Genomic DNA, 15047 nt, shown 5'->3' on the forward strand with positions numbered 1-15047 from the left:
TATGGGAGTGTTGCTGACACCCTACTGGACTGTGTTGCCATAACTGTCAGTTTTTTTCCACTAGAGATTCCACACGGACAGCATGAATTAGGCCCTGGATACAGAAATTGCTACATATACAACCACTGGTTGACAGTTTAGCAGCCTTGGAATTAGCTGGGACAACTGTTTATGTCCCTTTCCTTTCTACTTTTTTCTTTTGTAACAGGATTGGTTTTCAGTTGCACTACATCTTGTCTACATTTCTTTGACAAGATAAAAAGACATTGCAGTGGTTGCAAACACACTTGAAAACACATTATGAAAACACAATGTTCATTTTGGAGCTCTTCCTGTATTGCTAATCCTCATTATTTCTATTTGCAAGAAACGGCAAATGCAGTTGCAGCAGTCTACATGACTAGAAGCAACAGATGCGAAGAAATATCGTGTCTCCCAAAGCCTACCAGCCAAGTGCTCCGCCCCATCTGTGTGGGGCACAAGCACTAGGAGCACTGCTGTAAACTATATGCTCAAGCCACGTTTATTAATGAAGATGCTCACCACTGAGAGAAGACTTGCCAACTGTGCGCCAGACCCTGCGACAACAATCTGTGACATGACTCACTCCCACCATTTCTGTCACTTAACAGGAACTGTCTCTCCAGCAGCTGTGAGCATCACAGTGGCTTCATGGCAGGCGGTCTGGCAGAGACCCTTTTCTGCTCCATCACAACTAAGAGAGAAATGGGAGCTGTTGCCTCTTGGAGATGGAAGAATTGGCAATGATGATTACCCATGTAAACTCACATGTCCAAAACGTCTCTTGAGTTTTTCCCCAGAATGTTTTCTCTTCCTTCTAATGGTCTTTGTTTTTTTTCAAGCTTTCACTTCAGTGGCAGCTGTCCCCCTTCCTCCTCTGGCTTTCTCTTTCCATCATCTGCTCACGTCTTGGTAAGAGAGGTCATGCTAAGTGCATCACGCCACATTCCTTCCATGTAGCATCTTGTAATAGTGAGACCCTGCGGTTTGAGCCCGTTCATTCTGTCTCTGCCCAAGCTAACCTCTACTGAAGTTTTGTGTATGGATCTCGCTCTGAATACAGCACTGAAATACAGCTCATCAACCGCCCAGCAGTCCTCCTGCTTGGCGTTTTCAAGTCTTCAGCTACAATCTGGGGTAACTATCAGCCTCTGAACAAATGTACTGTCTCACACTCTAGGCAAATATCGGCACTGACACATTTGTTTTTAATTCCCTCCTCCTATTACAACAATAGCAACAATAAAATCAACCCATAATGATTTCTTGAGCTCAATTCAGCTCTTCAGCAAATTAAAACTCTAACAATGGCAAGGACACAGGGTTTTGGAAAGCAATACCAAATGTTGTACTAGCCTGTGCTCCTGTCTGCAGCTGTCTTTAGGAGCAGTGAAAAGGTCTCTCCAGTGACAACACACCAGGGGGTCAGAGAGATCATACCTCCATGGAGAAGGAGCTCATCCCTCCCTCTTCCTGGCATTTTCATATAGATAAACAGAGAGTGAGCTGCTCCCACTGAGGTATCAATATAAAACCACTGTGGGGCGAGAGAATGACTTCATGCGGAGCTTCATCTCTCACATCCAGGCATATGCCAATATATGCTACCTCATGGCAAATTCTATGTTTGGGAAAGGCTGTCCAGCTTGCAATGTCTTCCCAACCTGTATTCCTGCATGACTAATGTGACAGCCTGCACAGAGGCAGCTGAAAAACATGGGATGGCACTGCAATTTCATATATTAAAGGATGCAATCTGGAAAGCGTAGGCAGAATAAGAAACCCATAAAGTCCATCTATACTACTTCTACTGTTACAGGGATGATGGGACAGAACAACACTCCATGTATCTCTATTCCCACCATACAAAGACCTAAAACCCCACTGTAGGCACCCAAGTGCTTCACAACATGACAGGAAATTATTTCTATTTTATAAAATTATCTAAATAGGCATTTTTTAAAATGCCTTCCTTTCCTAGGAGACCACCCTCGTAGAACATCTTACCAAGAGTGTGGAGGTTCAGTAAAACAGCCAGCAAACTGGGACAACCTGTAAATCTGGAATGCCTGAAAGAGTAATAAGTATAAGTAACATGTCAAATGTTTGGCACATGGTAAGGAACCAGACTCAAGAGTTAGACACGTGGGCACTAATGCCTTAGGTATGAGACTGCACACAGGGTGCTATAAAGGCTCTTGAGATGTCTCCACTCCGTTCTACCTGGCAGCTGCTGGTGAACAGCTCTGTGCCAGCACCTCCTCTCCCTCCAGGGCAGGAAGTCCTTTCCTGTAATAGGGTAAACTGGGCCAGAATATCACCACAAAACTGTAACACAGTTCAAGGCGAGAGGCAGAGAAGCTTCAAACTCGGGTAGGAAGGGCTAGATTACCGTCCTGTGAATTACTTGTGGAGCATCACCAAGTGAAAGATAGCCATCCACGGGGGGAAATATGTAAGTCATGCTTCTGTTCTTAATTACTCTAGCATAAAACACAGGCAAAATTTACCCATTTTGAAGCCTCCTCCCACCTTCTTGCACACAGACAACCATAAGGAAGGCAAAGATGGTTGCCAGTAAAATGCAGGGTAGGGCTTGCGAGAAATTTCTGCCATCCTCTGTCCATAAGAGGAAACCTAACTGCCTATGCTGGCATCAGTCCTTTTTAGGGTTTTATATTGATTCTTCTTCATTCCATAAATGAACAGATACCCATGGAAAAGGGCAACAGCATAACTGTTGAGAACTGCACGGAGTATTTGGCACTATCTGCCTTTCTAGGGTCACAATTTTCGACCAAGTATTACTTCCATTTTCTATTGCCACTTTTCTGACTGAACAGTTGGTAAACAAGGGTTTAGCTTTCAGGAAAGGGTTAATGCCTAGGCTTCTTTTGCATTAACAGTTACTATAAAAGTACTAGAACTGTAATCATTATTAGGCTGAAAGCCTGAGGCCTGGACTAACAGATTGTCATGTTTACCCAGTTCTTGTCTGAACAGGATTCTGTGGTCATGCAGCAGATTTAGGACAAACCTCGGCTGTTTACTTTCTCAAGAGCAGCTGCAAGGCCAGAGGAAGGGGCTGGGGCAGTGGCAGCTGCCAGCTGAAGTAGCCACAAGCGCCTGTGGCATCCCATATAAAACTCTTTCCCCTTGCCCAAAATTCCTTTCTCCTGCCACAGGCTCCCAAAACACGCTTAAGCACCTGCCTAACTTTATTGCTCCAGGTGGCTTCTCTAGTTTTGATGCAGGAGCTTAGGAACTCTGGATGCTGGGAAAAATCTCAGGCTGATTTTCACACAACAAAAACAATGCAGCACAATCCTTCCCCCCTCCCTGCATTTGACATGTTAGTGTTCGTGGTTTCCCTTTCTGATTGACAGGCTAACAAGAACTTGATTATTTAAAAAGAACTTTTATGAAGAGGATAAAAATGTGTTTTATTTTTTCTTTTTATGCACTTTGAAACTCAATGACAGAAAGCAGATCTGTGTGCACTCTTAAGAGCTGAACATCATTTGTCAAAACGGACACATTCAAAATAAAGCAGTGACCTAAATTAGTTATAACTAGAAAAATAAATACAACAGTTAATCTCAGAACTCAACTGGCATTCTTTATGATGACATAGAGCTGGCTGTGCTCATCATGTGAGATCTGCGAGCTATAAATAAACTTAGCTTTAAAAAAACCAAACATTTTTTACACGCAGGATACAATGCATTACAAAAAATAACACCAGACCAAAACATGTCTCCTTTTTAAAGAAAAAACAAGCCAGTAAAGCAGACCTCCAAAAAAAGGGAAATCTCTCATCTACAAGTGCAAGTATCTAACCACGTCTCCAACTCTTCTCATTCAGTTTAGTAAGAGAAGAAACCAGGCCACCAGAAGTTTACAGACTAATGCAATTATATGGTGGCTCAATAAGCACTGATTTGTCTGTTATCTGTGACATGTAGATAAAGTTACACTAACAGGTCTGTTCTTCCTTTCACAAAGCTGAATGGACACCAATCAATCAGAATGATGATTTTTCATGGAGGGAGGTAGCAGTCTGTTGCTGACAAATATAAAAATGACTGTTTCTTACAGCTATTTTTAAGATCCGTTAGTTAACTGAATAATTGGATTTATCTATAAATAACAAATGCATTTTCATCAGGTAGTGTTTAACATTTCTTACATCACAGGTGAAAAAAAAATCCTCTTAGTAGGTCTAGTATTAAAAGGCAAATAAAAATTAAACCCATAATCATAGCACCACTTCAAAATCACCTTGAACTTTCAACAGTTTTGTGAATACAGAGATACAAATGTATCATTAAGAAGTTACTCACTGAAAAAAAAAACCAACAAAAAACCAAACTTGAAGAAAACCAAGCTGTTTTGAAGTTTGCAAGTGGGATGAACGTGGGAATCAGCCTCTTTTCTGGAATGGTGCACAGCAGCCAGCAGCCTGCACATGGACAACAGCGAAGAGCTGGACCAGCTCCAGCGCACTGAAAGCAGAGCTCATTGTTTTTTGGAACCACAAACACTACGGACCAGGCCCTTAAAATAAAAATGCTGGAACCCTACTGCTTAAACTCCCGTATTCGGTTATTGACATCTTAAAAAGTGGTTTCTGGGGCTGATACATCTAGATGTTACTGATGTGTATGCATTCAGATTTAAATGTTGAATTTTGTGTGTTCGACTTTGCAAGTTTGTGATAAAGCCCCACGAAGGGGAAAAACAAAATATACACCAAAAGGCCAATGTGATCACCAACATAACCTCTAATGCGTGACAGTCTCAGATTCTGAAAGGAAAATTGTACAGCACTATTTAGTTTTCTTCACAGTCTCTATAGGAAAGTTACCCAGACTACTCCAAAAGTTTGCTGATAGCTCAATTTAAAACACCCACACCACAGTCCAAGGGGTGACATTTCTCCAAACCAAGAACAATCATTATTCACCTTGTTGACTAGCAGGGAAAGTACCCCCTACTTGCAAAAGGATAATTCAACTTGACCTAGGTGTGACCTGGGCAGAACTTCTGGGTTGCTCTGTCAGGGCACAGAAAGAGTGTGCTGCTCTTCCACGCAGAAATGGTTTTCATAGAACTCCGATACTCTGCTCAGTGGGTACCACCTTACTTGGCTACATCTTCCAAGTTCTGACCCTGTATAGACATCATGCATAAGCTGATAACTTCCAGACATACCTGGACAGGACATTGCTGAGTAAGTTAGCTAAGCAGAATTTACCCAACAGTACTATAAACCTTCAATTAGGGAACTGTGAACATCTCAGCAACTAAGTAACAACCTGGCTAATGTGTTTATTTATAGAATCATAGAATAGTTAGGGTTGGAAAGGACCTTAAGATCATCAAGTTCCAACCCCCCTGCCGTGGGCAGGGACACCTTACGCTAAACCATATTACCCAAGGCCTTGTCCAACCTGGCCTTGAATACTGCCAGGGATGGAGCATTCACAACCTCCCTGGGCAACCCATTCCAGTGCCTCACCACCCTAACAAGAAAGAATTTCCTTCTTATATCCAACCTAAACTTCTCCTATTTAAGTTTTAACCCGTTACCCCTTGTCCTATCACTACAGTCTCTAATGAAGAGTCCCTCCCCAGCATCCCTATAGGCCCCTTCAGATACTGGAAGGCTGCTATGAGGTCTCCACGCAGCCTTCTCTTCTCCAGGCTGAACAGCCCCAACTTTCTCAGCCTGTTCCCGATGACTGGAAAAAGGGAAATATAACCCCCATTTTCAAGAAGGGGAAAATGGATGACCTGGGGAATTACAGACCAATCAGTCTCACCTCTGTGCCTGGCAAAATCTTGGAGCAGATTCTCCTGGAAGGCATGCTAAGGCACATGAAAATCAACAAGGTGCTTGGTGACAGCCAGCATGGCTTCACTAAGGGGAAATCCTGCCTGACCAGTTTGGTGGCCTTATCAGTGCATTAGCACTGACATCTCTTCATACTAATTAGTGTGGTCTCAAATTCGTCAAGAAAAAAAAGACAGTTTTCTGAGGTGATGAGACAGCCAGTTATAACAGACATACTGCTGAAAACTGCAGAGTAGTTAAGGGAAGGTCTTCAAGTTCACCGAGACTCACACCTACATGTTTGTATCCTGCTACCACTCTGGTTTGTACACAAGAACCTCATAACTGTGTTTGGCAGAAGTACAACTCTGGGCTGGTAACACAGGCTGGAGGCCATGTAGCTGGCTGGGTTCACCTCTAAACCTGCCTGTTCTGCAGCAAGGAATGCATATGACTGCCAACAGTCCTCACCTGACCGAAGGGATGAGGATGCAAGTCTCTGACGTCAACATACATTTTGATTTTGCAGTGGAAGCAGTAACGTACATACAGCCCCAAACTATGCCAAAACTGCAAAAAGAACTCTTAACAAAGACACTTCACTTGGTCGTTTCATCAGGAAATCTGATTAATGCTCAGAAGCGCTAGGTACAGGCCAGATGTGGACCTCAGTGTAACTAACACACACTAACCTAGTTTTAACACAGCAATAATAACCTGGTCACGCCTCCAGCCAGAGCTAAATAAATGTGGAGACATGAAGATAGGGTGCTATACTGGGTGACAACAAGGTGAAAGGAGTATGGAAGAAAAGTGGAGGCCATGCGCATGCCATTGACGTAACTATTCCTAGTCACAGGTGTGTACTAGCATCACAACGGTGAGACTTGAAGGAAGACACTGAGGAGGCTTTTTACATGGTTAGAGAGACTGCAATTACAGCCATAAATCACAACTTCTTCCAAGCCCACAGGTTATACAAGGAAAAAAAGCAATCACTCAACAGTCTTCAAACAAAGCCAGCTCCTCAGAAGAGAATGGAGCACAAGACATTTCTGTCTGCACTGCAGAGTATTCAGGGAAATCAAGAGTAAAATAATGTGTATCTTCTAACAGGAAGCTTTTAGCAGTATAATTAATGAAGGGAACAATTTAATACAGGCTGTGATGAATGCTCCCTTGCAGGACATGTGGAATCAAAACTGGATGTTTTTCTAAAAGATAAGCTCTAATCCAAACAGAAGTCAATTTAGGGAAATTCAGTGGTCTATGTCACAATGCCAGTAATAACGTGATCACAGCTGACTCTTTAACCTTATAACCCATGAATATAATGAGTCACGAATACCAACAGCAATGTTCCTTCCTCCAATGAAGTGTCTGGTGATATGGTGTCTGGATGTGGGTGGGTTATAATTAATGATGCATTTTACTGTGACTTTGCTCACTATTTTTTTTCCCTGATGATTGCCATGGGTTGGAAAAGTTCTTCCAGGAATTATGATAAAAATATTGACTTCAGCCAAAGCTCCATTTTTTGTCCTTAAATCCAGGTATGCTTTCGCAGTATAAAATGAGATCTTCTAATGGGAACTCACGTCAATTTTTAATTATTTAGAATTTATACCAAAATGTCCCAGAATAAATTATGAACACATCATCATAATCTGGTTCTTATTACTGCCAGAAAATGGCAGTGAAGGCATAGAGCAGCATGTTTAAACGTATAGTTACAACTATCTTGAGAATGTGCCCTCAAAGTCTGTCTTCCTGAATGAGGACAGTGAACAGTTGTCAGCTCAAAACAGATTAAGACACCTCTATTGGCCAGCTTCTCGTTATCAGTTAGAAACCCATAATTTCTTCTTTTCCTTAACTAATCATTACTCCCTTTCTTCTGCCTTCTGCAGTCTCTTTACACCAAGGGCCCTGGGAACTCTTTGTCATAAAAGACCTTCCTATCTATACCTTCTGTTCTCGGATGGATAGGTCTGTTTCCCCCTCATTTTCTCCTTCCTTTGTTTTTGGTTCCTCTGTTTTTCCATCTTTCTTAGGGTCTGCTGCCACCATTATTTCCTTTCTGCCCCAATGGCAGACAAGTGACAGGATTCCTACATGCAGGGTGTTAAGATTTAAATCCTAAATCCAGGCTGATTCATCAACTGAGATGAATGCATGATATTCTGCAACATGACAGGCTGTTTTTTTTTTGTGTGTGTTTTTTTTCTTGTTTTTTTTTTTTTTATTATGTTTGTAGTAAGTTCTGTGGATGTTTGGAGCTCACGTTTCTTGGCTTCTAGTTTCTTGATTTTTCTTGGTTTGAAATTGCTGGCCTACTCAAGGGCCACCAGCTAAATAATCACACACTTCAGTCTTGGATCTTAACCTCTTGCATTCAGTTAACTATCTTTCATTTAACGTATGCTTGCTTGTATTCTTCCTTTTCAATCATATTAAAAATCTTATTTTAAAATTCTAATTCTTACGAGGTTTAAGTTCCAAGATACAGAATGTACAATAAACAAGTAACTGTGTAACAAACAACATTTGTAGTTTTCAAGAGAAAACTGAAAATGTCTTTTGCTGAACATGCTGCCTAGAAACACCACCACAAAATCCTTAAAGGCAGTTATTCAAATGCTATAGCAAAGGGCAGTGAGTGCTTCTAAACCTTGGGCAGACCTGTGTCATGTGGGGTCAACATTAAAAGGCTAAAGACTAAGAGGGAAAATAGAAGCTTAAGAGAACTGGGATCACTTTTGAAAGGCAGAATTATGGGCATCACATGGCAGCCGAAACAAGAAGCTAGAAGTGGTTTAAGTGCAGTTTGCAGCAGAGTGACTACCAACAGCAAAGATAAAATGGCCCATGTTACTATAATAACGTGCACAAAGGGATTGGTGGCAATTGATGTTATTAAACCTCCCTAATCACATAGCAATAAAAATAATTCTATTTGCTCAGACATCATTACTAAAGTCCCAGAAAGCCAAGAAGTGCCATTTAAAAGCACAGAAATGTAGCTATATTGTCCTTCGTATTTTCCTCATGCCTTTTCAACCCTCAGAGGAGAGTCTGACATTTTTTCAAGTTTCCTCTGCAATGAGAAAAAGCAAGAAACTTCAATTATTTTTAAAGCAAGCTGAAATTCTTCTATGCTTCTTCAATTACATGAACTAAAAGTTTCAGAGAAATGCTAAATAGTCCAACACTCACAAGCAAAAAACCTGGCAGTACAGAGGAGGACAGAGCCACTTATGTGCAACCAAATATCACCCAGCTACAGTGGGCATTCATTGTCCTTTTTTCTGTTTACTTTGTAGGACACTGAGGTGCTTTGCTAGGACCTTGCATGCTGAGAAGATGACTGTCAATACCTGATCCAAATCTATGCATAGTCATCTCCTGCTACCACATAACATAAAGTGTAAGTCAGCTCTTCCTAGGATGTTTTTGTATTTCCTTGTTACCAAAACAAAGTATCAGTCTGATAGCACCACTCCAGCTGTAAGACCAGATGATTAATTTTTCACTGCGCAGGGCTGTTCATTTGCCTGGGAACGCGTGTTGTTATAAGCGCTGGAGAGTTATGCTAGGTACCACTCTTGAGAGTCTCCTTCCTGAAAAATGCCAGAAAATTTTATCAGCTCTGTACTCTGAAGAGAACAAAGCCATGAATTAATTCAATCTGAATCACTGAAGACATAATGAGAACAGTTTTGGTTAGATATGACAATTTTCTTGCTTTCAGTGCCAGAGTTAATAGGTGGTATTTGGAATCTGGGAACCATCAGCTAGAAACAGATTATTTGCATGTAATAACTTCAATAGTTCTTCCAAATCTGTCATTTACCACATCACCTAGTAAAGTACTGAAATCCAGAGATGCTAGAACAGACGGTGTAAGTATAAAGGAACACCACCACCCGGCCAAGTAAAATGCACCCCAATGAAATAAAGGTTCAAATCTACCTTTACTGGTAAGACCTCTTCATTTTTTATCTATATTAAATTCAAAATGATTTAGTGCAAACATACAGCACTCAACAGTTCAGTAAAATTCAGTATGCCAAACCTGACAGTGCAACTGCAGAACCCTAATGATTTACATGCAGTCTTTATTTATTTCTTGTAAGGCTTATGATGTCCTTTTAGTCACACACCTAGAAAGGCTGTGCCTCTGCTTTAGGAAATTTACGTTCCGACAGTTCCTCCTTACTTCCTAAGGGCTGAGCACAAATTACAGCATTCATTAGATCAAATTACTAGTAATGTTGCACTGCCTGAATGTGCCCTTAATGTCTTAGAACAGTTTTGCTATGTACTAAGAGACTAGAGGTGGACCTGCCTTTTCACTAACCTTACCTGTGTTAAGTCCAAAGCCCCTAGCAATAATGTTTTGGCAAAACTTCTACACTTTTGATATCACTATAAATAGTACCTTCAAACACCATCATGTTACCTTCTTACACCCCACACTGCACCAGTTCAAACCACAGAGAGTTTTGCCACTGACTTCAGCAGGAGCAGGCTATAAGCCTGCATGCTGATCACACCTTTCATGCAAGTCAAAGGTGAGCTGGACTATCTTCCAGGTATGAAATGCTAAGTGGCAATTTTGGATGGACCACAGGCTTACCTAAGACTAGTGATGAATACAGCACCCATACTCCAGAAGGGTCAGTGGTGTACCCTCATCAGCTGATTAATATGATTTAATAAATATTAATGTACAACAGCTGCTGCTTGAGTAAATTAGCTAATTGCAATACAGACATGCAAATTACTTTCAGAAACAAATATTTATATTAAACTGCATTGCTTGTTTTCAGTACGTACAAGGCAGAACTGTAAACCAGGGGCTATGGACAGCTTCCACATGATTGCCATACTTGACTTTTCAAAGTGTCCTAGCGCTACCCAGCAAAAATCCTTTCACACCTTCTGAGCACAGCTGTATGTAACACTTCCCAGCTTGATACTACAGAGTTGTCCATGCAGGTGGAATGAACACATGGTATACAGGCAGCAGGCTACAATGTCATAACCGGGCAGAGCTGTAGCAGGCATGACTTCATTGTCCATATGGGGGTGCAACATCACTTATTATAGGGAAGCCATATCTGCCTGGTTTTGGGTAAGCAATGAAGGCAAGAAAACTAAGGCTCCACTTAATTCAGTGAAGTGGCCATCTGCCCAATGGATTTCAATTAGAACAGAGATACATATTCCTGTTTGAGCTGGTATCACTGCCACAGGATTGTACTGCAAGGACGGTAAAGTTATTCAATCTTTTAGCCTTTCTGACAGAAAATGGGCACTTGATTTCACTTGATGTGAGTGTTCCCCAGACAGCCTATTTAATTTTTGGCTTAGGAAATACCCTGAATTGAAGCCCAGAGACTGAACAGCAAGCCAATGCTGGCATTCTGCTTTCTGACACCTTAATGCATTTGGATCCAAACATACAAAATTTATTATCATCGCTTTAGTACTTGAACAGCTCTGTAAAATTCAATGAAGAATGCCACGCTTTCAGAGATTCAGCAGACCCATGGCCAAATTTTCTTTTCATCTACAACTTCTGGTAACATACTGGCTGTCACAGATATGCTGTAACTTATGACTGCAGACCAGTCCATGTCAAAATGGTACAGAAAAGCACTTCACGGACTTTGTGAATATCTTTTTTTGTTGATTAAGACACTTGAGGGGAGGGAAAGAAGGGAGATGCTTCTGCAAAAATGTAGTGCTTGTGAAAGCCAGTACCGTGTATAATGTGGATTTATATTTATCCAGAAGTAAGCTTTTATAATACAGTTGGTACAGTTAAAAAAAACTAAAACCTGTGTTGAAGGAGATCTTACAACCATTCCAGAGACCCCATGGCAGAGGGTGGGGGCTTTGCACAAATACCAGACCTTTGGAAATCCTGGTGCCACCCTTTTGACAGCACCTCCATCCCAAAGAAGATTACATAATGACTGATAAGTGATCTGTACAATCTGTACAGTTTGAATCCCTTAAGATAAAAGGATTAGAAAGGGAATAATCAAAGTGGACTTAGTAACAACGAATGCGAACTATCCTTGTACTGAAAACAAGCTCTGTATGCAGACCTTGATTATTCCGTTTCCAAGCATGCACTTTCTAGAGACGGATAAATAAGATCAATCTTCAAAAATCATAAAATCTAGGGAGATGCAATTCTTGCATGTTGTAAAAACAAAGTGATACAAATAGCATTTTAATTTCAATTTGCAACTTTGGGGGAGGCAGAAAGAGGTAAATCAGGGGGATAGTATTTAGGAACCGTACTTTTCAGTATTTCTTTACAACTTTGGAGGCTAGAAATTTAAAAAATTAAGGGTATTTCTGGCACCTGGCATTTTTGGAAAGAAAAACCACACCAGATATTTCAAGAGTTGTGATAAAATCAGGAGAGTTGAGGAAACGTAATAGGTATTTTTGAATTGCAAAGTAACTCTTTCATATTAAATGCCATCAGAGACTAGTAGACTGCTTTCATGAAAACGAATACTGCAAGAATAAGTATACAAATACTTATACAATACAAATATATAAAAAGAATACTTCAAGAATAAGTATACAAATAATGACAGGCCAAGTTGATTTAAATCTACAGTCTTCAGGTGTCAGTCTTGCCCATACTTAAGTCTACTGCTACACTTAAATGTACTTTCATGAGTCTTCAAGGCTGATGGTCTTGAAGAAAATCTAATTTAGAAGACAACTAACAGGTATTAAGCAACTAAAGGGACTCAGGATCAGAAGATCTGTATTTCATTCCCCTATCTGCTGCTGACTTGCTGCATGACCTTGAATAAAACACTTACCTCAACCAGGTTGCATCCTTATCTTCACATGCATTTCCTAACTCTCCTATGAGATTTAATTAATTTGCGCCTATAAATGTTTCAAAAGCCTAGGGATAGACGGGTCTACGGAAATTAAAATTATTAACAATGTTTTCCTGGATACACAGGCATACAGTGGCCTGTGTTTGCTGTATGAATATAAATGCAGAGACACATAAACATACACAGTATGTTTTCACGTAACTACTTCTGACTTGTTTCCTCAAGTAACAGCAACATGGAAATACACAATGAAGGAATAAACACTGCACATCCCTCCAGATCCTTCATTTTCTGTGTAGGTAGCTCTGATGCTGCCTCCCCTTTATAGCACATCCTTAATATTACAAGTTATGCTTGTTCAACAATATCATGAAAATAAATTGTTCTTACCCTCAGCCTCTGTTCCATGGACAAGCAGAGGACCTGCCAGGGTGCTGTGTACCTGAACATCTTTGGCCCCTTCTGTAGGCAGACTAAATAATAAAAGGCACGCAAGTCTCTCAAGTCTCCTGGTTGCTCTTCATCTGAGGGATGCTTAAATTGAGAGAAATCCTTTAGCTTTACTCTTCAAGGGCCCCGTGAGCAGACTAAGACAGCGTTACAACCATTCCACTTGCACCCTGAGGAACTGAATAACTAATTCAATAAGAGGCTTTTTTACTTGGGAAAAGCTTAGCTCAAACTCAATTAGCATAAATAGGATGATAACCTTTGAACCTCCCACTCCTCTCAGAGGAGCTGATGGTGGCCAGCACGTCGAGGCAGGGTGGCTCCCTCCCTCCCTGCAAATCTCGAGTTTGTTTGTATTTCCACTGCTGGCATTTGATTCTGCTTCGCAAGTCCAGAAGCAGTTATCAGAGACCATCTGTAGCTTTGCGTTCCTTATTTTTGCTATTATCTTTTAACCTTGATGAAAGGAAATCCCTTTTTCTCCTGTCAGAAGGGATTTCCCTTCCCTGTCTCTGGATCCCGACCCCTACTTGGCATTCGGCATGATTCTGATGAACAAATTCACAGGGAAGCTGCCATAAACACTCTCACAATAAAACCACTATAGTAAATAAAATTATCAACCAAAATGAGATTGAAAGGTTTTCTCCAAAATACACTGAAGTGAGTTCTTTACTTTATATTGGAAATATAAGCTGCAGCCTTTTTTGTGGTTAAGTTTTCCTTAATGGACTGTTTTTCAGTCAGAGACCAAGACATAGTCTCCAAGAACTGAAACTGGTAAAAGACTAAAGCTCTGTTATTTTCTACATTTGTTATTTCAGTAATAAACTCTAAATGATAATTTTGTACCCTACTGCTGCTCAGAAAATGGTGCGCTGTATGCATACCATCACCATCTTTGCTTTTCTTATATGACTACTGTTTATACTCACAAACCACCACCGATGTGAATCCAGCCACACAAGTCAAGTAATTAACTTATCCCAGCCTTTTTTCTTCTTTTTGTTCCTTTGATACAGGAAGAATTAATTTTTAGATTTATACTGACTCAAATCTGTCTCTGTGATCCTCAACATTTTATCTCCAGTACCTGCACTGCTGCAATCCCACTCAAATTAATTACTGGGATGCAGAAAGAACTGTGCAAAACTCTTCTCTACAGCTACTTCTAGAAGAGAACTGAGGCAGTGCTCCCTCATTAGCTCAGTGCACTGAGGACAATTGTAATGCAGTTCTGCAAGTCCTGCTACAGCACTACTACCAACATAAGCCCTCTCACACACTTGGTGGTTTTGTGGAAAAAAAAAACAACCACCAAAACAAACCCTAGAGAAGTATTAAAGTACTGATTTCACCAAATACTTGGCCAACAACAAACACACACCTGAGCTCTGGCTCAACCAGGAAGTTTATTACTATACCCATTTTAGTTGCACACACACAATTAACACGAACGTGGTGCCAATTAAAAAAATAAAAAGTGCTGGTCTGTTTAAAACTATCAGAATTACACACTACATACACCACTTAGCAGTGGCTTTAACAATGTTTATACGACCTTGATACATATACATAAATATATAAATACACACATAAATACACAATACATAAAGCCTTGGATTCTCTTCAGCATTCTGAGGTGGCTTTGTTCAATAACCAGTCATGGGAACGTATCTTTTCCTTGCTCTCTCTCTGTATTTTGAATTTCTCTTGCTTTGACACTTCTGAAGTCAATTTTGGAAGCAGCAAATTACTTCTGTTATTTCCTCAGTAACTGAAAGTGATTTAAAACAGAACCCATTGCTAGTACTTTACCAATTAGTTTTTTTTTTGTAACAACCAGAAGAAGACCAAAT

The 15047-nt window shown here is 40.5% G+C and overlaps 1 protein-coding gene across 9 annotated transcripts in view; it reads right to left on the reverse strand.

The window, feature by feature from the left end:
• PALM2AKAP2 (PALM2 and AKAP2 fusion) overlaps positions 1-15047 on the reverse strand; it is a 265897-nt gene that overhangs the window by 45125 nt on the left and 205725 nt on the right. Inside the window, exon 1 of one of the 9 annotated variants that reach the window (XM_062626001.1) lies at positions 13129-13277. The exons of 7 other annotated variants lie outside the window; for them this stretch is intronic. In XM_062626001.1, coding sequence (XP_062481985.1) covers positions 13129-13188 — 60 coding nt within the window. In that variant the 5' untranslated portion in view covers positions 13189-13277. Of the gene's footprint in view, positions 1-13128; positions 13278-15047 lie in introns of those variants that run through there. One more of the 9 variants, XM_062626002.1, reaches the window with a different exon arrangement.

The sequence above is a fragment of the Pezoporus occidentalis genome, unplaced genomic scaffold (assembly GCF_034315485.1).
Source record: "Pezoporus occidentalis ecotype Australia unplaced genomic scaffold, CSIRO_AGI_Poc_V1 ctg286, whole genome shotgun sequence".
NCBI lineage: Eukaryota > Metazoa > Chordata > Aves > Psittaciformes > Psittacidae > Pezoporus > Pezoporus occidentalis.